This window comes from Oryctolagus cuniculus, chromosome X, assembly GCF_964237555.1.
Source record: "Oryctolagus cuniculus chromosome X, mOryCun1.1, whole genome shotgun sequence".
Lineage (NCBI taxonomy): Eukaryota > Metazoa > Chordata > Mammalia > Lagomorpha > Leporidae > Oryctolagus > Oryctolagus cuniculus.
Window position 1 is genome coordinate 108,161,452 of NC_091453.1, and position 21,886 is coordinate 108,183,337.

At 43.1% G+C, this 21,886-nt stretch overlaps 1 protein-coding gene and 1 long non-coding RNA gene across 6 annotated transcripts in view; one reads left to right on the plus strand and one right to left on the minus strand.

Annotated features, from left to right (window-relative positions):
- LOC108178739 (fibrous sheath-interacting protein 2) overlaps positions 1–19,798 on the minus strand; it is a 101,839-nt gene extending 82,041 nt beyond the window's left edge. For 2 of the 5 annotated variants that reach the window (XM_051827511.2, XM_051827508.2), the window contains exons 1-8: positions 19,517–19,773; positions 19,151–19,276; positions 18,413–18,574; positions 17,178–17,267; positions 16,357–16,496; positions 15,535–15,676; positions 14,808–14,918; positions 14,267–14,384 (exon numbers count right to left, since the gene is read on the minus strand). In XM_051827511.2, the coding sequence (XP_051683471.2) occupies positions 14,267–14,384; positions 14,808–14,918; positions 15,535–15,676; positions 16,357–16,496; positions 17,178–17,267; positions 18,413–18,574; positions 19,151–19,276; positions 19,517–19,627 (1,000 nt within the window). In that variant the 5' untranslated portion in view covers positions 19,628–19,773. Of the gene's footprint in view, positions 1–14,266; positions 14,385–14,807; positions 14,919–15,534; positions 15,677–16,356; positions 16,497–17,177; positions 17,268–18,412; positions 18,575–19,150; positions 19,277–19,516 lie in introns of all 5 variants that reach the window. The other 3 variants (XM_051827510.2, XM_051827509.2, XM_017349849.3) reach the window with 3 other exon arrangements.
- Positions 19,799–19,980: 182 nt separating this feature from the next.
- Positions 19,981–21,886, plus strand: part of LOC103351970 (uncharacterized) — a 103,342-nt gene continuing 101,436 nt past the window's right edge. Inside the window, exon 1 of the long non-coding RNA XR_007912131.2 lies at positions 19,981–20,098. This is a non-coding gene — a long non-coding RNA (uncharacterized lncRNA). The remainder of the gene's footprint in view (positions 20,099–21,886) is intronic.

The following is a 21,886-nucleotide window of genomic DNA, read 5'->3' on the forward strand; positions in this document are numbered from 1 at the left end:
AACATGTACACAATGTGTAATGATTAAATCAGGGCAATTTGTACTTCTATATCCTTAAAAGTTTATTATCTGCACCTGGAACTTTCAAACCCCTCTTTTTTTTTAACTTTATTTAGTGAATATAAATTTCCAAAGTACAGCTTATGGAGTACAATGGCTTTTCCCCCGCATAACTTCCCTCCCACCCACAACCCTCCCCTTTCCCGCTCCCTCTCCCCTTCCATTCACATCAAGATTCATTTTCAATTCTCTTTATATACAGAAGATCAGTTTAGTATATATTAAGTAAAGATTTCAACAGTTTGCACCCACATAGAAACACAAAGTGAAAAATAGTTTGAGTACTAGTTATAGCATTAAATCACACTGTACAGCACATTAAGGACAGAGATCCTACATGAGGAGTAAGTGCACAGTGACTCCTGTTGTTGACTTAACAAATTGACACTCTTATTTATGGCATCATGAGTTGCCAAGGCTATGGAAGCCTTTTGAGTTCACCGACTCTGATCATATTTAGACAAGGTCATAGTCAGAGTGGAAGTTCTCTCCTCCCTTCAGAGAAAGGTACCTCCTTCTTTGAAGACCTGTTCTTTCAACTGGGATCTCACTCGCAGAGATCTTTCATTTAGGTCATTTTTTTTTTTTGACAGAGTATCTTGGCTTTCCATGCCTGAAATACTCTCATGGGCTTTTCAGCCAGATCTGAATGCCTTGGGGCAAGTCCGATTGAGCATGTCCCAAATTGTTCATCTCTTCCCTCTCTTATTCCCACTCTTATATTTAACAGGGATCACTTTTTAGTTAAGTTTCAACACTTAAGAAAAACTTCAAACCCCTCTTTTGTGGTTCTTTATAAAACACGCAATAAACTATACTCCCTCTATCTTATACTTTTTAGAAAAAGTTGTTTCTCAGGGCAAGCATAGTGGTGAGTGGGTAAGGTCACTATTCGTGCTGCTAGCATCCTACATGGGTGCCAGTTCACGTCCTGGCTGCCCTACTTCCAATCCAGCTCCTTGCTAATGGTCGGGGAAAGCAGAGAAGATGGCCCAAGTACTTGGGCCCCTGCATCCACGTGTGAGACCTGGATAAAGCTCCTGGCTCCTGGCTCCTGGCTTAGGCCTGGCCCAGCCCTGACCATTGTGGCCATTTAGGGAGTGAACCAGCAGATGGAAAATCTCTTTTTGTCTCTCCTCCTCTCTCTCTATAACTCTACCTCTCAAATAAATAAATCATTTTTTAAAAAGCTCTCTCTCTCAAACCTTACTTTACACTTTACATTTTTAATAGTCTTCTTGTCCCTTCTTTAAATATATCTACATATCTATCTATCAACTTACCTGTCATCCAGCTTTATTTTATTGTATTTTTGGCTGACTTCTTTATAGATCTATCTTCCTGTCCTCCATTCCCAACCTTCATTCTCTCTTTCCATCCTGCTTGCCTGTATTATCCTTTATCCTATTGTGTTCTATTTCTTTTAATGTCTCTCTCCTTATCATTTTAGTACATTCTTTTTTTATTAGTCCCTATCTTTTATGTCCAACTAGTGAATCAGTCAACTGCCTACCTGGCTATCTACTCAGCTAATTTTACTTACCTTTTTCTACTCCTACTTTTACAATCAGTCCTCCAGCATACGACTGACTTTTTTTACCAGCTCTTTCCCGTCATTCTCACCATCTCTCTCCTTCTTTAATTAATCTTGTTCTATATGGACTCATCCTTTATAAACTTTTTTCTTTCTTTCTGCTCTCCTTTCTTCTATTCTTCCTTTCCTTCTCTTTTACTAGTTTCAAACTGGATCATTCTTGATACTTTCTTTCCTTCCCTTTCACTTTCTGTACTTCCTGCTGTCTCCCCCTTTAAGCTCTATACCTACCTATATGTGTATATCAACTGTCTATATCCCTACCATTCTTTGATGCAATGCTTTTATATGAACTTCATTTTCTATCCCTCTTCCCTTTCTCTCCATATTGTATTTGATTTTCTTACCGGTTCCTCCTTTACAATATCTGTTCCCTATCTCTATCACGCTTCATTTTCGTCTTCTTTATTTTACTTTTCCTCTACTTACCTATATAATTTAAATTTGTTTTGTCCCCTCCCTTTCTCTCTTCTGACTCATCTTTCACATTTCCTCCAGGTTTCTTTGCTTGCCTGCTTATTTTACCTTCTTTTTTTAACACTTTTGTGTTACTCTCTGTTAAACCCTATCATTTTATATCATCTTCACTGGTTTCTTTATAAAGTCCTACCTACCTACCTGTGTATCCATCCATGTATCCACCAGTCATCTACCTCTTCTATTCATTATTTTACTCTTAATCGTGTCTACTCTTTAAATCTCTCATCCCCACAATTATATTTGAGTTAATAGTTCCACATTACAAGCTCCCCTCTCTCAAAAAATCTATCTATTTCACCTTATCCTACTTGACTCACCCATTAATTTTACAGATGTCTGTTTTCTTTTTCTCCTTCTCCCCTTCTACTGACAAAAATTCTTGGCTTGATCAAACTTTTAGTTAGGCAGCCTAAGTTTCTCCTTCGGCCACAGGTACACTTCTTAGCAAAAAATCCAGTTTTAGCAAGAATCCTCACCCTGTTTCCTCTTCATTCACCTTTTGTGCCCACCTTGGCCTCTGCCTTTAACAAGAATCCTGTTAGATCCTGTTGGGTTGGTTTAGCGAGAATCCCACTGCCCACTCTGCTGTTTCCTCTCCTGATCTTCCACTCACTGACCTCTCCCTGCTCCCTGGCTATAAATTCCCACTATTCCTTGTTGTATTTAAGACTTGAGCCAGTTCTACCCTGAGATCTCTTCAGTCTTGAATAAAATCTGTTTTAGCACTTCACTGCCCAGGTCTGATTTTCTGACGTACTCTCCTCTTTTGCTTTTCTCTCCTCCCTTGGCTCTTGTTTTTATAATTTTCTATCCATTTTGGTCTGGTTTCTCCTTTTAAAATTTGATCTGGGGCCGGCGCTATGGCGCAGTGGGTTTAACGCCCTGGCCTGAGGCACTGGCATCCCATATGGGCGCCCAGGGGAGGCTCCTGGCTCCTGGCTTCAGATCAGCGCAGCCATTGTGGCCAATTGGGGAGTGAACCATCAGATGTAAGACCTCTCTCTCTCTCTCTCTCTGTAACTCTTTCAAACAAATAAATAAATCTTTAAAAACAGTTTGATCTATGTATCTATCATCGATCATCCTAGCTTAATCTTTTTCTCCTTCTATCTTTAAAGCTCTCGCTTCTACACACAATTGTGTTTGATTTTCTCACTAGCTTTTCCTTTTCAAACCCCTCATTCTCACAATTAATCTCTTTTTCATTACCTGAGTCTTCCTTTATCATTTTTTTCTGCTTTTCATTCATCTTTTATCCACTTTCTGCATGTCTCTTCTTTGCCGGCCTATGTCTCATTCTTCCTCTCCTCCCCTTTCTTTCCCCATTCGTCCACCTTAGGGCTTGCTTGCCTACCATTCTTCTTTATACTGGTTCATTTTAAGCACTTCTTTCTTTCTCAACTTTCTTTTCTGTACATTACTGCTTTTGGCCTTTTAAAGTCTTCACCTCTGCCTCTCATTTCATATACAGAGATTTAGGGTGGTAACTCACTTTCTCAGATTGTTCTCTTTTAGGGGGGCTGTTGTTCCGCAGCCACTTTGGACACCTGCATCCCTTATCAGAGTGCCTCAGATTGAGTCCTGCTTCTGCTATCAACTCAGATTCCTGATAATTCACTCTCTCTGAGGCAGCAGGCGATGCTCAAGTACTTAGGTCCCTGCCACCCACATGGAGACCCAGATGGAGTTCAAGGTTTCTGGCTTCATCCTGGCTCAGTCTTGACTGTTGAGGGCATCTGGAGAGTGAACCAGTGAATAGAAGCTCTTTCTGCTACTCCCTTTGTGTCTCTGCCTTTCAAATAAAAATAAAAGTTACTTTCCCCTATTCTCATCCCGTTTATATTTTCTACTTTTCCTTCTTGCCTGCTCACTTTCCCTTCTTTCCTCCCTCCCTCTTTCCCATTCTATAAGTCTCTTGGTCACTTCCTCTCACTCTCAGGCTTTCCTTGCCTTCTGTTTGCTTGCCTGTAGGCATTTTCACCCCTCTCATCTTCCCCGCAACCCTTTTTGGTTTCCTAGTATTTTCATACATTCTATTCTTCCCCTTTTTACATTCATTGGCTCCTGTGTTTAAATCCTTTTCCTTCTATTTCTGTAGTTCTTCTGTGTCTACATTGTCTTATTTTTTCAAGAAATATTTATATTTATTTGAAGGGCAGAGACACAGATAGGCACACAGATCTTCCATCCACTGGTTCACTTTCAAAATGCCCTCAACACTTGAGGCTGGGCCAGGTGGGAGCGAGGAACCAGGAACTCCATTTGGATCTCCCACATGAGTGATTCGAGTCCTTGAGCCATCACCTGCTGCCTCCTAGGGTGTGCACTAGCAGGAAGCTTGAATAGGAAGCAGAACTAGGATCTGAACCCAGGCACTCAAATACAAAATGCAGGTATCTCAAGCAGCATCTTAACTGCTGCGCCAAAGGCTTGTCCTGTGTCTTCTGTACTGCCTTTTACTTGCTTTATATACTTCTACTTATATCTGCTAATAGATAAAGTTTTATCTACCTACTTAGCCATCAAATCATCTATCTTTATTTTATTGTATTTTATACTTTTTCCGCTTTGGAATTTTATCTAGATACCTATATACCTGTCAGTCACATAATTCAATTTAATGGTTTTTAAAGTGATTTACCAGGGACTGGCGCTGTGGCATAGTGGGTAAAGCCACCACCTGCAGTGCCAGCATCCCACATGGGCACTGGTTCGAGTCCTGGCTGCTCCACTTCCAATCCAGCTCTCTGCTATGGCCTGGGAAAGCAGTAGAAGATGGCCCCCAAGTCCTTGGGCCCCTGCACCCATGTGGGAGACCTGGAAGAAGCTCCTGGCTCCTGACTTCAGATCGGTGCAGCTCCGGTCGTTGTGGCCATCTGGGGAGTGAACCAGCAAATGGAAGACCTTTCTCTCTATCTATGCCTCTCCTCTCTCTGTTTAACTCTTTCAAATAAATAAATAAATCTAAAAAAAGTGACTTTCCAAAATGTCCTCCATATTGTACTTTTCTTCCTGGCTCCTTTTGGATCATCTATCCCTACTCTTCATTTTACTCTTTTCCTATTGGCCCATCACTTTGAAACTTTAGCTTTATTTCTAGCTCCCCACATCCATTCTTTCTGTGGGGAGCAACTGGGAGCAACTCGGACTAGACTAAGTTACTGGAATTAAGACTTATTCTATGCACCTGCTCTCCCACAATATGGCGCTGGGAGAGGAGAAAACAGCTTCTACGCAGCTGCCTCTTGCCAACTTGAGTGATGACCTCCAGGAGCTGATCCTGCTCCTGATTGGAGGAGAGCAGCGTACTCGGCGTGTGGGCAGCTGAGTTGGGATTGGCGGAAGAGGACTATAAAGGAGGAGAGAGACAACATGCACCAGGAACATCTGAAGGAACACCTGTGCAGCCCCTGAGAGAGCCGGCCGGCGGTGTGCCGCTCCCCTGTGGAAGTGGGGAAAGTGGCCAGGGGGAACCGCCCTTCCACGGAGGTGGAAGGGATGGTAGCCAACCTGGGAAGAACCAGCAGCAAACCCGGGGAGGGCTGAGCAGACAAAAGAACAGCGCAGGGTCCTGTGTCGTTCCTCCACAAAGACGGGGAGCGACACTTTCTTGATTCCTTTTGTCCATGCCTTTACTGACTTTCTCTTGTCTTTGCCTTCCTTCCTTCCGTTCCTCTCTGCTTTCCCCAGCCTCTCACTTCTTCCAGTCCCATCCCCCTTCTCCTTCCCAGGTTTCTCTCTCCTTCCCTTCCTTTTTTTTTTTTTTTTAATCACTCTATGGCTCCTCTTCTTAAACTTTGTTCTTGACTTTTTTCCTTCTCTTTCCTAGTCTTGTCTTGTGCTGTTTTTTTCTTTCTGGTTTATTCTGTTTAAAGTCAGACTTGTTTATCACATCAATCAATCATCTATCATGTCTATTTTACACTCTCTTAAAAAGATGTATTTATTTTATTTGAAAGGCAGAGTTAAGAGAGAGAGAGGGAGACAGAGAAAAAGAGATCTTCCATCAACTGGTTCACTCCCCAAATGGTCACAATAGCCAGGGCTGGGGCAGGCTGAAGCCAGGAGCCAGGAGTTCCATCTGGGTTTCCCACATGGGTTCAGGGATGCAGGGACTTGGGTCATCTTCCACTGCTTTTCCAGGTGCAATAGCAGGGAGCTGGATCAGAAGTGGGGCAGCCATGGCTCAAACCGACACCCAAATAGGATGCCAGCAGCAGCTTAATCCACTAAGCCATAATGTTGGTTCCTACTTTGTACTCCAAAAAAATTTTTCCTTTAAAAATCCATCCCTCCCTCTCCACTGTGTTTGGATGTCTTACTGGCTGCTCCTTTTCAAAACCTCTATGTTAACAATCTCATTTCCTGTTTAGTTTTTTTCTGACTTATATTATTAAAATTTTATTCCATTCCTCCCCCTCCCCTTTTTTTGGTGGAGTCCCTTTGTCTATGAATTCTACTCCATTTCTTTCACTGTGTGCACTTTCTTTGCGTTCCTTTTCTCCTTCCCTTCTCTCTAGTTTCCCTCTCTCCCTCCCTCCCTGGATCTCTCCTCTCCCTCCACCTTCCCTTTTTTCCTTACTTTTTATGGGCTCCTCATCTTAAACTCTTAGTAACCAATGTCTCCTTTTTTTTTTAACTTTTATTTAATGAATATAAATTTCCAAAGTACGATTTATGGATTACAATGGCTTTCCCCCCATACCGTCCCTCCCACCCACAACCCTCCCCTTTCCCACTCCCTCTCCCCTTCCATTCACATCAAGATTCATTTTCTATTATCTTAATATACAGAAGATCAGCTTAGTATACATTAAGTAAGGATTTCAACAGTTTGCTCCCACACAGAAACATAAAGTGAAAAATAATAGATGATTTTTTTTAAATGATGATGAAATCAGATCAGACCTATTGTCATGTTTAATCCCAGTGAGAGTCAAGTTGGGAGTTGATAATTTCTTTTTTCTTTTTTTTTTTTTTTACAGAGGATCAGTTTAGTATACATTAAGTAAAGATTTCAACAGTTTGCACCCCCATAGAAACACAAAGTGAAATATATTGTTTGAGTACTCGTTATAGCATTAAATCTCAATGCACAGCACATTAAGGACAGAGATCCTACATGAGGAGTAAGTGCACAGTGACTCCTGTTGTTGACTTTACCAATTGACACTCCTGTCTATGGCATCAGTAATCTCCCTATGCTCCAGTCATGAGTTTCCAAGGCTATGGAAGCCCTCTGAGTTCTCCGATTCTTCTCTTGTTTAGACAAGGTCATAGTCAAAGTGGAAGTTCTCTCCTCCCTTCAGAGAAAGGTACCTCCTTCTTTGAAGACCTGTTCTTTCCACTGGGATCTCACTCACAGAGATCTTTTTGCCAGAGTGTCTTGGCTTTCCATGCCTGAAATACTCTCATGGGCTTTTCAGCCAGCTCCAAATGCCTTTAGGGCTGATTCTGAGGCCAGAGTGCTATTTAGGACATCTGCCATTCTATGAGTCTGCTGAGTATCTCACTTCCCATGTTGGATCACTCTCCCCTTTATTTATTCTATCGGTTAGTGTTAGCAGGTACTAGACTTGTTTATGTGCTCCCTTTGACTCTTAGTCCTTTCATTATGATCAATTGTGAACTGAAATTGATCACTTGGAATAGTGAGATGGCATTGGTACATGCCACCTTGATTGGACTGAATTGGAATCCCCTGGTATGTTTCTAACTCTACCATTTGGGGCAAGTCAGCTTGAGCATGTCCCAAATTATACATCTCTTCCTTCTCTTATTCCCACTCTTATGTTTAACAGGGATCACATTTCAGTTAATTTTCAACACTTAAGAATAACTGTGTATTAATTACAGAATTAAACCAGTCATATTAAGTAGAACAGACAAAAAAACTACTAAGAGGGATAATGTATTAAGTTGTTCATTAACAGTCAGGGCTATGCTGATCAAGTCACCATTTCCCATAGTGTCCATTTCACAATGTCTCCTTTTAAACTCTGTGCACCCTCCCCCCTCTACAATTGTTCCTTAATGGCCGCTTCTTTTCGCATACAAGTTTTATTTTATTTTATTTTATTTTTGACAGGCAGAGTTAGAGAGAGAGACAGAGAGAAAGGTCTTTCTTCCGTTGGTTCACCCCTCAAACGGCCACTATGGCCAGGAGCCAGGTGCTTCCTCCTGGTCTCTCATGTGGGTGCAGGGCCCAAGCACTTGGGCCATCCTCCACTGCACTCCCTGGCCACAGCAGAGAGCTGGACTGGAAGAGGAGCAACCGGGACAGAATCCAGTGCCCCATCCGGGACTAGAACCCGGGGTGCTGGTGCCGCCGGCAGAGGATTAGCCAAATGAGCTGCAGCACCAGCCACAAGTTTTATTTTTTAACTTTACTTTTTTATTTTACTCTTTTCCTACTGGGTGATCCTTCTCCAACTTTTTCCCTGTCTTTCCTTTGATTCCCTGCCCTTCGCTCTCCTCCCCCTTCCTTGCCTCAGTATCTCCTCATACTTTTCTTTCACTCTCTCAGCTTACCTTGCTGCACGCCTCCCTCCCTCCCTTCAGTCTTCCTTCCCGTATTTTTTTTTTTTACAGGCTTCTCTTTTAATACTTTCCTTCTGATTCCCTCCAATGCACTCTCATGGTTCTGGTCCTTTTTCCTGTGCCTCTGTCTCCTACCCTCTCTCTATTCCATGGTTTCTTTCTGTATTTTCCTGTACTGCCTTTCTTACCGGCCATTCCCTCACAAAGTCTGATCATATTTTCTATCTGTATTTACTTATCATTTAACATCACTGCCTTATTTTAAAAGCTTCCTCATTGTCGTCTTCTTACTGATTTCTCATTTGAAACTTCTATTTTCTTTCCTTTTTGCATTTTCTCATTTTCCCTCTCTTCTATCTCACTTTTCTTTGGTTATGTTCCTGTAATGTCTTTCTTAGTGCCTCCTTTTTGTTTATTTTCTCCTTTACTGTATTCTTTTATTTAGTCTATCTCCATTCTACTGCTTTCTCTCACGGGCTTCTCCTTTTTTTAAATTTTTTATTTTTTTAACTTTTATTTAATAAATATAAATTTCCAAAGTACAGCTTTTGGATTACAGTGGCTTTCCCCCCCCATAACTTCCCTCTCACCTGCAACCCTCCCATCTCCTGCTCCCTCTCCCCTTCCATTCACATCAAGATTCATTTCCAATTATCTTTATATACAGAAGATCAACTTAGTATATACTAAGTAAAGATTTCAACAGTTTGCACCCACACAGAAACACAAAGTATAAAGTACTGTTTGAGCACTAGTTATACCATTAATTCACATAGTACAACACATTAAGGACAGAGATCCTACGTGGGGAGTAAGTGCACAGTGACTCCCGTTGTTGATTTAACAACTGACACTCTTGTTTATGATGTCAGTAATCACCCTAGGCTCTTGTCATGAGTTGCCAAGGCTATGGAAGCCTCTTGAGTTCACCAACTCTGATCTTATTTAGACAAGGTCATAGTCAAAGTGGAAGTTATCTCCTCTCTTCAGAGAAAGGTACCTCCTTCTTTGATGGCCCGTTCTTTCCTCTGGGATCTCACTCACAGCGATCTTTCATTTAGGTCATTTTTTTTTTTTTTTTGCCAGAGTGTCGTGGCTTCCCATGACTGGCTTCTCCTTTTTAAAGTCCATTTTATCTACTGATCTGTTGATATTTTTTAAGTAAGTATTTTGTTTTACTGATTACTTCAATCTTTATTATTCCCATTCCCCAAACTGTAGTTCATTTTCTAACTGGCTCCTCTTTTTCAAATTCTCACCCACTCTTATTGTTTCCTTTATTTTACCTTTTCCTGCTGCAAAAATTAAAATAAACTTTCCCCTATCACCTTCTCTCCCTTTGCTCCTGCTCCCTCCCTCCCCGTTTCATTTTTTTTTTTTTCTGCATGCCTTCCTTTCTTTCACTATCGTTCTTTCTTTGCTTGGCTGCCTTTCTCCTTCCCACCAATCCCCTGTCTCTTATTTCTTTTTTTTGCCCTTATCTTGCCCTGCCCCAACTCCCTCATCCAGAATGTGTTTTCCCACTGGCTTCTTCCATTTAATTTCCTTTTTTTTTTTTTTTTGACAGGCAGAGTGGACAGTGAGAGAGAGAGACAGAGAGAAAGGTCTTCCTTTGCCGTTGGTTCACCCTCCAATGGCCGCCGCGGTCGGCGCGCTGCGGCCGGCGCACCGCGCTGATCCGATGGCAGGAGCCAGGAGCCAGGTGCTTTTCCTGGTCTCCCATGGGGTGCAGGGCCCAAGCACCTGGGCCATCCTCCACTGCACTCCCTGGCCACAGCAGAGGGCTGGCCTGGAAGAGGGGCAACCGGGACAGAATCCGGCGCCCCAACCGGGACTAGAACCCGGTGTGCCGGCGCCGCTAGGCGGAGGATTAGCCTAGTGAGCCGCGGCGCCGGCCCATTTAATTTCCTTTTAACTCTTTCTTTATTCTCTCTCCCTTTTTCTTTCTGTTTCACTCTTTTTGTATCATCTTTTCTTACTGCCTCCTCTTCACCACTGTTGTTCTTACTTTTTCTATTTCTTGCTTTGTATATTTTAAAATGTCTTCATTTTTATATCCCTTTAAAAAACCTTTTTCTCTTTCACTAGCTTACCCTCTCTACATACACGTTAGTATAATCTTTGCTTGCTTGTTCTTCAACATAAAAATTTTCTTTTATAAAACATATTTCTCAGGGCTGGCACTCTGGTATAGTGGGTAAAGCCACAGAGCCGGCATTCCATCATATGAACGCTGGTTTAAGTCCTGGCTGCTTCACTTTTTTTTAACTTTTATTTAATAAATATAAATTTCTAAAGTACAACTTTTGGATTATAGTGGCTCCCCCCCGCCATAACCACCCTCCCACCTTCACTTCTGATCCAGCTCTCTGATATGGCATGGGAAAGCAGTGGAAGGTGGCCCAAGTGCTTAGGCCCCTTTACCTGTGTGGGAGACCTGGAGCTCCTGGCTCCTGGCTTTGGATCGGCCCAGCTTCAGCCATTGTGACCATTTGGGGAGTGAACCAGCAGATGGAAGACCTCTCTCTATCTCTCTACCTCTCTGTAACTCTGCCTTTAAAATAAATAAACAAATCCCTTTCTAAAAACCATATTTCTCTTTGTCTCCTTTTTTTCAGTCTATTTTTCCCTTTTACTGGCTCCTTTTGTCAAACATTTCTTTCTTTCCTTTCAATTTTATAATTTTATTTTCTTACTGGTTCCTCCTTTCAAACTTCTTTTTCCCTCAGCTTATTTCTCTATCTCTGCTGCCTCTTTTCTTCCTATCTTATCTGTTTTTGTGTGTGTGCTGTCTCTTCCTAGTGACTCCTCTTTAAAGCTGCAGTACAGGAAATCTTGTCTACTGGACAGCTTATCTGTTCTACATATACTGTATATACATGTCGCTCCCCCTCTTCGTGGAGGAGCAACACAGGACCCTGCGCTGTTCTTTCGTCTGCTCGGCCCTCCCCGGGTTTGCTGCTGGTCCTTCCCGGGTTGGCTACTATCCCTTCCACCTCCGTGGAAGGGCAGTTCCCCCTAGCCACATTCCCCACTTCCGCAGGGGAGCGGCACACCACCGGCCGGCTCTTCTCGGGGGCTGCACGGGTTCCCTTAGATGTTCCCCATAGATGTTCCTGGTGCATGCCGTTTCTCTCCTCCTTTATAGTCCTTCTCTGCCAATCCCAACTCGGCTGCCCACACGCCGAGTACGCTGCTCTCCTCCAATCAGGAGCAAGTCCTACAGTTCCTTGGTTGAACTGGAGGCAGCTGTGTAGAAGCCTCTTTCTTCTCTCCCAGCGCCATATTGTGGGAGAGCAGATGCATAGAATAAGTCTTAATTCCAGTAACAATATAGTCCGAGTTGCTCCCCACAGTGGGAGAGCAGATGCATAGAATAAGTCTTAATTCCAGTAACAGTATAGTCCGAGTTGCTCCCCACAGATCCCCCTTTCTTTTTATTTATTTATTTATTTTTTTTTTTTTTTGGCGTTGATACGCGCCTGTCTTCGGTGTCCCGCGGCACACACTCTGCTGTACTTGCTAGAGTTGCCACAGGCTCTTACAAGTCCTATCAATCAGGAAAACCGAATCCGGGTCCTCTCTTCGCCATTGTGAGGAGGTTTTTAGGCGCTGATGCGTGCCTGTGTTCGGTGCCCTGCAGCGCATGCTCTGCTCTGCTAGAACTGCCTGCAGGTGTTTACAAAACCTATCAGGCAAACCGAATCCAAGCCTTCTCATTGCCGTATTGTGGGGGAGACTTATTAGTGTTGGTTTGTGCCTATCTTCGGTGACCTGCAGCTCATACTCTGGTCGAGCTTTGCTGGCGCTTACCGCCTTAAATCAGGCAGACCGAATCCAAGCCTTCTAATTGGCATGTTGAGGGGAGGCCTTATTTCTCTCTATTTCTCTATCTCCGGGCATTCCTATCTCTCCCATTTTACTTCTATCTGCCAACATTCCCATTTCTCTCACTCCACTTCCAAACTTCTGTTTCTCTTATCCCCGCAGCTTCCCGGCACCTCGCCCCGCCGGCGGGTTCCCGGCTCTGCGCCGCTTCAGCCCGCGCGCCTCTCTCATCTGCGCAGCTTCCCGGCTTTGCTCGGCTCGGCTTTGCGCGCTCCGCGGTCTCCACGCTTAACCCTTTCGCGTCTGAACCACGGCCTACGCCAGCGTTCCCTATCTATTCACGCCCCGTGCTCTCTCTGCACGCGGCGGCTTCCGCGAGTAACACAGCGTAGCTTGCGTCTCCGCCACTAGGATTCAATCTAAGTTCCCCGGGCTAGCCTGGCGAATTCAACCCAGCGTACGTCTCCGCCCCACGATTTGGCTTCCCGTCCTTTGCTCCCCGGGCTAATCAGACGGATCCCAATCTGGCTTACGTCTCAGCTTCTGGTTTCAACTTCTCGCCCCCTATTCCCGGGCTAACTTGAGAACCCCAAAGTGGCTTTCGTTTCCGCCTCGGCCTGCCCCCCGCGGCTTCAATTTCCCTAACATTTTTCTCTACCCGGTATGTTTTCCCAAGCTTTCCTCCAACAATATTCCTCCCTCATTTCTCCTGGCCTCTCCCCACAGTCCGCGTCCGAGTCTGTTTGTTCTAGCTTTCACTTTCGCTTTCGACCTTAGAGATTTCTCCCAGCTTCCCCCCGTAGTCCGTATCTGAGTCTATGCCTAGGCTTTCAATAGCTTCTTCCGGCTCCTTTTTCGTCCGGCTTTTCCCTAGGCTGTTTGCTAGTCTCTCTCTCCGGTATTTTTCCCAGTTCTTCCCGTTTCTTCCCTCCTAAGTTTGCTATCCGTCCTAGGTTTCCTATCCAAGTCAGGTTTCCTATCCGAGTCACGGCACCATTATGTCGCTCCCCCTCTTCGTGGAGGAGCAACACAGGACCCTGCGCTGTTCTTTCGTCTGCTCGGCCCTCCCCGGGTTTGCTGCTGGTCCTTCCCGGGTTGGCTACTATCCCTTCCACCTCCGTGGAAGGGCAGTTCCCCCTAGCCACATTCCCCACTTCCGCAGGGGAGCGGCACACCACCGGCCGGCTCTTCTCGGGGGCTGCACGGGTTCCCTTAGATGTTCCCCATAGATGTTCCTGGTGCATGCCGTTTCTCTCCTCCTTTATAGTCCTTCTCTGCCAATCCCAACTCGGCTGCCCACACGCCGAGTACGCTGCTCTCCTCCAATCAGGAGCAAGTCCTACAGTTCCTTGGTTGAACTGGAGGCAGCTGTGTAGAAGCCTCTTTCTTCTCTCCCAGCGCCATATTGTGGGAGAGCAGATGCATAGAATAAGTCTTAATTCCAGTAACAATATAGTCCGAGTTGCTCCCCACAGTGGGAGAGCAGATGCATAGAATAAGTCTTAATTCCAGTAACAGTATAGTCCGAGTTGCTCCCCACATATACATACATGAGTGTGTATGTGCGTGTGTGTGTATATATAGTACTTACAATAGAGCTGTGACCAGGAAATATCTTCCACAATAGCTGGAACAGGTAGCATGAGGTCATATGACTTACCTTTGCAAGGTAAAGGTATAAGCAGAGGTTTTTTTTTATAGACACCAATATTCAATGTTTAAGTATGCATTTTCTACTTTGTCTTTATTGTCTCCCTCTCTCACCTTCTGTTTCATCTTGTCCTTTGCCTGAAAATAGACTTCCTTCTCGTCCTCTTTTAAGGTCATGTCTTTGCATTTTTTGTAAATGATGAGCGATTTTTTTCTCCAGAAGTGCTTTTTTCTAAGATAATAAAAATATATTTAATACATTTAAAAATGTTATCAACTTGACACTGGAAAGGCAAAATACATATGTCAAATGTGATGATGTATTTGAAGTCAGCCTGTCTTCCTATCTTGAGAATTCTAAAGTCACAATGAATATAAAACTAGACAGGTATAAGGGATAAGCTTTCTGTTGTGGCTTAGCATGAAGAGTATCTTTTAATAACTGACTAGATCCAATTTAACTCATTGCCCACTTCCTGGAGACTGGTCCCATTTCTGGCCAGCCCTTTGAGTATAGGTTTAGGCCAGATTGGGTCTCTCCATAAGTAGCTATCTTTCTGAGTGTAGCCCACTTTTGAAAATTCTCCCTTTAAAATATTAAAAATGGCAAAAGCCTTTTATCAAAGTCTACATCATTGGTAAAATCTCATTCTACCTTCCGATCAATTTCTTCCCTAATTTTCCGATGCTGTTCTTCAATTCTTGCTTCTCTTCTTACTTCTTCTCCAATCTTTGACAAAAGTAACATTTCTTTTGTTTTCCATTTCTAAAGAGCAAAGTATACAGTAGTCAACATGGGTTCTTAGTTTTTTTTTTTTGTATTTTTTCTACTTACCATCAATAATCTAATAGTAAATTAGATCAAATCAATGGCCTAATAGAAATTGGGTCACAAATAGTGATAATCTTGCATTGGCTTTAGAATGCACTGATCTTAATTTTTTATTGGGAATGTATGGGTAGATGCAATCGGAAGGAAAATGCAAAGAAACTGCTTTGCTTTTAGAAGCTTACTTCAAGCATTAACCTGGCCCCAGTGAGGGATCTAAAAGGATACCAGCCAAGAGGGTTTCTTCTTCTGGACTCAGGAGGTATGCCTTATGTATTTTGACAGAGAAACTAACCTTATCTGAATTTGGAGAGTGAAAATGCAGGCATGATTATTTCTCAATAGTGCTAGAACTTTAAAGGGCAGATGAGATGTGAGTGTAATATAGTGAATATATAATTTGTGGTATCAGTCTCAGTTGTAATAGAAATGAAAGATTAAAAGGGGCTTATTCTGTAGACCTGACATAATTGCAGCTAAGCATGCTAAAATGCTTACAAATAAAACAGTCATACACAATTTCCTTCTATATTTAAAATTTGGTGGTGCTCACATCTTCAATTTGTTTACGGAGATCAAGTTTTCTTCTTATGTGGTCCTGATGTTGACTTTTCTGTTCCTTCGTACAGACTGCATTCCGCTTTTCAGCTGTGTGTTGAGCCTTGTGTAATTCCCTATGAATCATATCCGCATATCTATATAAAGTGCAAATATAAGTGAAGGTAAATTACATGTTTCTCTTAAGATGGCATGACCTACTTTGATACTCCCAAACTACCTGCTTGGTGGTTTATTTCTTGAACTACAGGAAATTTAGTTATTCAAGGACTTTTCAGCTAGTTTGACCTATCAGCTCACCATGCTGTACTTGTTTTACTAATCTCCATTATATAACTCTCTGTCATTGTAGCTGGGATAATAGCAAAATGTGGAACATAATGATTCAGAAAGCCATTTTACATAGAAATTATTCATAACTCAGTAGTTTGGGAACACGAATTTCCAAAGATGGCCAGAATGAACTGAAGGACCAATCTCAAAGAATCAGGATATTTTAATTTCCTTTACAAGTAAGTGGGTCCTGGTCCTTCTGTAATTTGCAAATCCCTGAACAACTTCTCATCTAAGGAGAACACTGCAGACTATCAGATTGCTTCTTCAAACATCAGGTTGGTTTACCTCTTGGGCTCCCAGTGGCTCTGATTTATCAGGCTGAAACTCTCTTCCCTAGCCTTGGTACCAAGGTTCCTAATCTCATGGGGGTTAAATAGTGTCTATCATTTCTGTTCTGCCTGCTTCCAGTTCTTTCTAGTGTTTTTACAACTTTTGGGGACCCACAGTATGTCCATGAAGTATGCATTCACTTTGATTGTACCTGTGTTTTAGTAATTGCTCCTGTTCTGGGGTTGTTTGTGTATCTTCTTGTAACAGCCATTCTTGGAATAGAGCAGCCTCACAGCTATCATAGGCTCTCTTGCTTTCATACAATTTATGTACTTGTTTTTCAATCATTTTCTGAAAGAAAACAGAGAAAGCTTTTATATTTGCCAAAAGTAAACCTGTCCTTTGATATGTCTTCCTATATTTCTGGCTTAGTGAATGTTCTGTGTTTTGCAAATGGCTAATTCTGTCAACTGTATTTAAGTCTAGTGTGGCTCATTCCAGACAAATTTTCTCTGTGAATGAAAAGCAAATGTCTCCATTTTATCTTCTATTGATCTCTTACAGAGACATTTTTTAAAAAATTGTACTTATTTATTTGAAAGATAGAGTTTCAGAGGAGGGAGAGGGGGAAGGGGAGGGGGAGGGGGAGGAGAGAATCTTCCATCCACTGGTTCAGTCTCCAAATGGCAGCAACGGCCAGAGCTGCGCAGATCCGAAGCCAGGAGCTTCTTCCAGGTCTCCCACGTGGGTGCAGAGGCCCAGGTACTTAGGCCATCTTCTACTGCTTTCCCAGGCCATTAGCAGAGAGCTGGATCGGATGTGGAGCAGCCAGGACACGAACCCTTGCCCATATGGGATGCTGGAGCCACAGGCAGCTTAGGCTACTAAGCCACAAGTGTGGGCCCCCTAGAGATCTTTTTTGTTATCTTAATACTTTTACATAAGAACACTATAAGAAAATTTTCTGAATTGGACCAAATTTACATAAAAATTTTCTTTCTTACGGGCTCCAAATTCAATTATTTAACTTACCTGTTCTCTGATATATTTTCTTTCAAAGTCTAATTTTAAACTGGTCAGATACTCCCTGTACTTATTCATTTCCTTCAAGGAACAAATTACCTAGAAGAATCCCAAAAATATAATTTCAAAGTTTTAACAATTATAACACTTTCCAGAGAAGAGAGTAATAACATTTATTTTAATTACAATCCTGGTTGATCAAGTGTAATAGTATTGCATTTTGGTAACAACTGTGAAAGTAGTATCTCTATACATTTGCTGTGTCACCAGGAGATTTCTAGCTAAATACTATTATTTTATTAATGTGGTTCATGATATAATGAAAAACTTACCATTCCCAATTAATTTGCTATTATAACACCAACATAATGTTTAATCCCCCCTCCAAAGAACTTATTCTATCAAGCTGTATTTTACTAGCTTCCCATTTTGTTTTAGTTCCTAAAAGGTATGTAATGCAGTCCTTGACACATATATTACTTTTAGACTTTTTTTTTTAAATCACTAAAAGTGTTTTAAAAGTGTTTAAAACACTTTTAGACATCAATTTATTGAAGTGATTAGACTTTTAAACTTTTTGCCATTATTACTTTTAGACTCGGGGTGAGGCACTACAATGTACCTGGGGGAAAAGAAGTACATAAATAAATGTGTATGTTTATGTATTTTGCTATTACTAAAGGGAAAAGGCAAGTAGGGGGCCGGCGCCATGGCTCAATAGGCTAATCCTCTGCCTGTGGTGCTGGCACACCGGGTTCTAGTCCCAGTTGCTCCTCTTCCAGTCTAGCTCTCTGCTGTGGCCCAGGAGTGCAGTGGAGGATGGCCCAAGTCCTTGGGCCCTGCACCCGCATGGGAGACCAGGAGAAGCACCTGGCTCCTGGCTTCGGATCAGCGCGGTGCGCCAGCCGCAGAGCGCTGGCCGCAGCAGCCACTGGGGGGTGAACTAACGGAAAAGGAAGACCTTTCTCTCTGTCTCTCTCTCACTGTCCACTCTGTCAAAAAAAAAAAAAAAAAAAAAAAAAGGCAAGTAGGGACGAATAATTTTATTTAGGGAAAAAAACCAACAATGCAAAAACAGTCTCCTGATTTCCCTGACTCAAATACTGAGTAATTTGTTGGCTTTTTATAAAATATCCTCTATTGCTCAACTAAAAGTCGACACAGGCTTCTAAGGAATTACAGAAGCAAGTGTCAGTCAAGCCTCTAGGTTTGTGCTGGTTAACAGGAAGTAGACTTCAACACACTTTATTATTGCTGGTGATGTAGCCACCTTTCTTTAATCTCCTCAGGACATCTTTTCGCTTATAGTATGTTTTTAAATGTGGATCATGTAGACTTTTATAGCTAGTCTCCAAAAGTCGGCAGTAAGGATCAGTCAGGTTAAAATCATAAGAAGGTTGATAAAGCTGCAAAGAAAGATTCAAAAGTGTTACAAATGTAGAATAAATGAGCACACACTTTTAAACATCAATTTACTGAAGTGATTAGGATACTCATTGCAAATAAAACATGCATGCAGAATCTAAAGAAACAGAGTACACCTCGTGTACTAATGTGAGTAAACCTACTGCTTTTCTCATCCTCTCTCTCCCAGACCTGTCTTTAGGCTGGAAGTGGCCTGTGGAACCCCAAGATGTGAACTCTGTCCAGTGTGTTTGTATACTCAACTTTAGTCCCATTCCTGAACACAGAGGTCACTCTTGATTGTCGGGAAAGTGGGGACAGCACATTCTAGGTTCGGGGAGTGAACTGGATGGACAAAGGCACCAAGTAGGAATCATTATGCTGTGTGCGGGTAGGCAAAAAGGGGCTGTGGCCTGTCAGAGCTAAGGCTCTGAGCTGGAGATAAACTTAAGCATTTCGACTCATTTAACTACGATGGGTGTGTAACACTGAAGCAGACACAAAGCAAAATCATCAGTTCAACATTAAGCTGGAAAGGGTAAAGAAAATCACGTAAGCATTATTAAAGACGAATTTACCTTCTCACTTATATCTGTAGTGTAGAACACATTATGACTTCCAGGAATAATGGGCAACTTGACCCCAAGAGGCAGATCCAACAAGTTACATGCTCCGACCTCTGGGAACAGGTTTCTCTGCAAGGCCTGTTGGATACAATTAAGAAGCTTGTCTTTTCTTCTAGAAACTACTCATTTAATTTAGAACAATCTAATCACACTTCGATGGGCTAATATCTCCAAATAAACCGAAAGATTTTTCTCCCCGGGAGGGCCTCTCTGCTTCCCCAGGTCACCAGCCTCGCCTCTGGCCAAGGACCCGCCCCATTCCCCTCCCTCCCCTGCCCTGGGCCCGCCCTGGGGACAGGAAGAGGAGGACGGACTCACGGGGCCGCCTCGGATGCTACACTGCTCCTTTTCTTCATTTAGGCTACTAGCGGCCACCTTATTGGCGGCGGCTTCCGCAGTCTTGCAGCAGTTGCTGAGGTACAGTTCCATAGCCACCGTCAGCCCCCAAGGGGCTGGCGGCTGGGGTAGCCGACCGCCCTCAGCTGCCTTCACACTCAACGCTCAGATCAGTTCTGAGCCGCCCACAAGGTGGTCGCCAGGGTAACGCGTCCTCTAGGCCACGCCCCCCAACAAAGCCAGTTCCGCAATGTAGCGCTTACGTCGTCAAAGGGCGATCCTCAAAAGGTCGCCGCCCCTATGAGCTCACGGGTTGGGCGGGCTGCTCTAATGGACGTCGCCCAATGAGCGTCACGCTCGCATCGTGTGTCGCATCGATGAACGTCATACTCGCGGGTGGTGCGCGCTGCTCTAATGGATGTCGCCCCCAATGGGCGGCGCGCTCAATGGACATAAGCTACGGTGGGCGGGAGGGGACGATCGTCGCGGCCTTCCCAGCCGCGCATGCGCACAACTCAAGACGCTCAGCTTCACTGCGTCTTTGTGGAGAAAGTAATTGAAAAGGTCGGTTATAGATATGAAACCAACACTCCTCACTGAACCTAAACCGGAATGTGTCAGGTTTTATTAATGAGTAGTTGGCTATAATTCCGTTAATTCTTCCTGGTCCCGAAGGAGATATGATTTCTGGCCAAACGCTCAGAAGTAATTGTCCCACTTTGGACACTGGTTTTTTAAGGGTTCATTGTCTTCCTTGTCTGCTTTCTGACTTGGAATCTTCCCCTCCCTTGCCCTCCTCTCCTTTTCCTCTCTTCCTTCTTCCCTTCTTTATTTCCTTTCTTTCCCTGTCTCTTTCTTTCATCAAACTATTTACTGAGTGTCTGTTCTGTGCTAGACGTGTGCTGGACTTTATATAACAGTAACGTGCAGACATTACCGCCAAAGAGTTACTAGACTAAAAATATACCATGCACTGAGACTGCACCTGACATTTCTGGCGTTTGTACTTTGTCTCCAGGCACATCATAATTAAACTTCTGAAAACTAGTGACAAGAAAAAGCTTTTTTTGAAAGTAGCCAGAGAGAAATGAAACGTTATTTACAGAATACAATTTGAATGACAGTATTTCTCATCAGAAACAATGGAGCCAGAAGAAAAAGGCACATAGCATTTTTCAAGTACTGAAAGAAAGGAGTTTTTTTTTTTTTAAGATTTATTTATTTATTTGAAAGAGGTAAACAGAGAGAGGAGAGGCAGAGAGAGAGAGAGAGGTCTTCAATCTGCTGGTTCACTCCCGAGATGGCCGCAACAGCCAGAGCTGTGCCAAGCCAAAGCCAGGAGCCAGGAGCTTCCTCCGGGTCTCCCACTCAGGTGCAGGGGCCCACGCACTTGGGCCATCTTCTGCTCTTCCGGGCCATATCAGAGAGCTGGATCAGAAGAGGAGCAGCTGGGACTCGAACCGGCACCCATATGGGATGCCAGCACTGCAGGCAGAGGTTTTACCCACTCCGCCACAGCACTGGCCCCAGAAAGGAGGTTTTTGTTTTAACGATTTATTTATTTGAAAGGTAGAGTTAGAAAAAGAGAGAGAGAGAGAGATTGATTTTTCATCCACTGGTTCACTCCCTAAATGATTACAACAGCCAGGGCTTGGCCAGGCTGAAGCCAGGACCCTGAGTCTCCCATGTGGGTAGCAGGGGCCCAAGCACTTGGACCATCTTCTGTTTTCTCAAGCTGTTAGCAGAGAGCTGGATGGGAAATGGAGCAACTAGGACTCGAACTGGCACCCATATGCATGCCAGTGTCACAAGCGATGGCTTTATCTGCTATGTCACAACGGCGGTCCCAAGAAAGGAGTTTTCAACTGTGATTTGTATACCTAGAGAAAATTTCTTTCATGAATGAAGAAAAAATACATACTCAGAAGAGAGAAAACAAAATTTATTGCTAGCAGACAGATCCTTTAAAAATGGCTTAAGGAAGGTCTCTAAATAGAAAATATGTAACAGAAGAAGGCTTAGAACTTCAGAGAAAAAACACATCAGAATAGTTTAAAATGATGATAAATATAACAGACTACCTTACTTTCATGAGTATGTTAAATACATTTGATGATGAAAGTAAAAATTATAACATCTGATATTACATAAAGGAAATGTAAAGGTTAATTATGTAAAGCAAATATTTCATATAACTATTTTTAAATTCAGGAATAATAAAGAACATAAATGGGGGCCAATCTGTGGCACAGCAAGTTAAGCTGTTCTAATATAAGCACAGGTTTGAGCCCCAGCTGCCCCATTTCCAATACAGCTTCCTGTTTTGTTCCTGGCAAAGCAGCAGAAGATGGC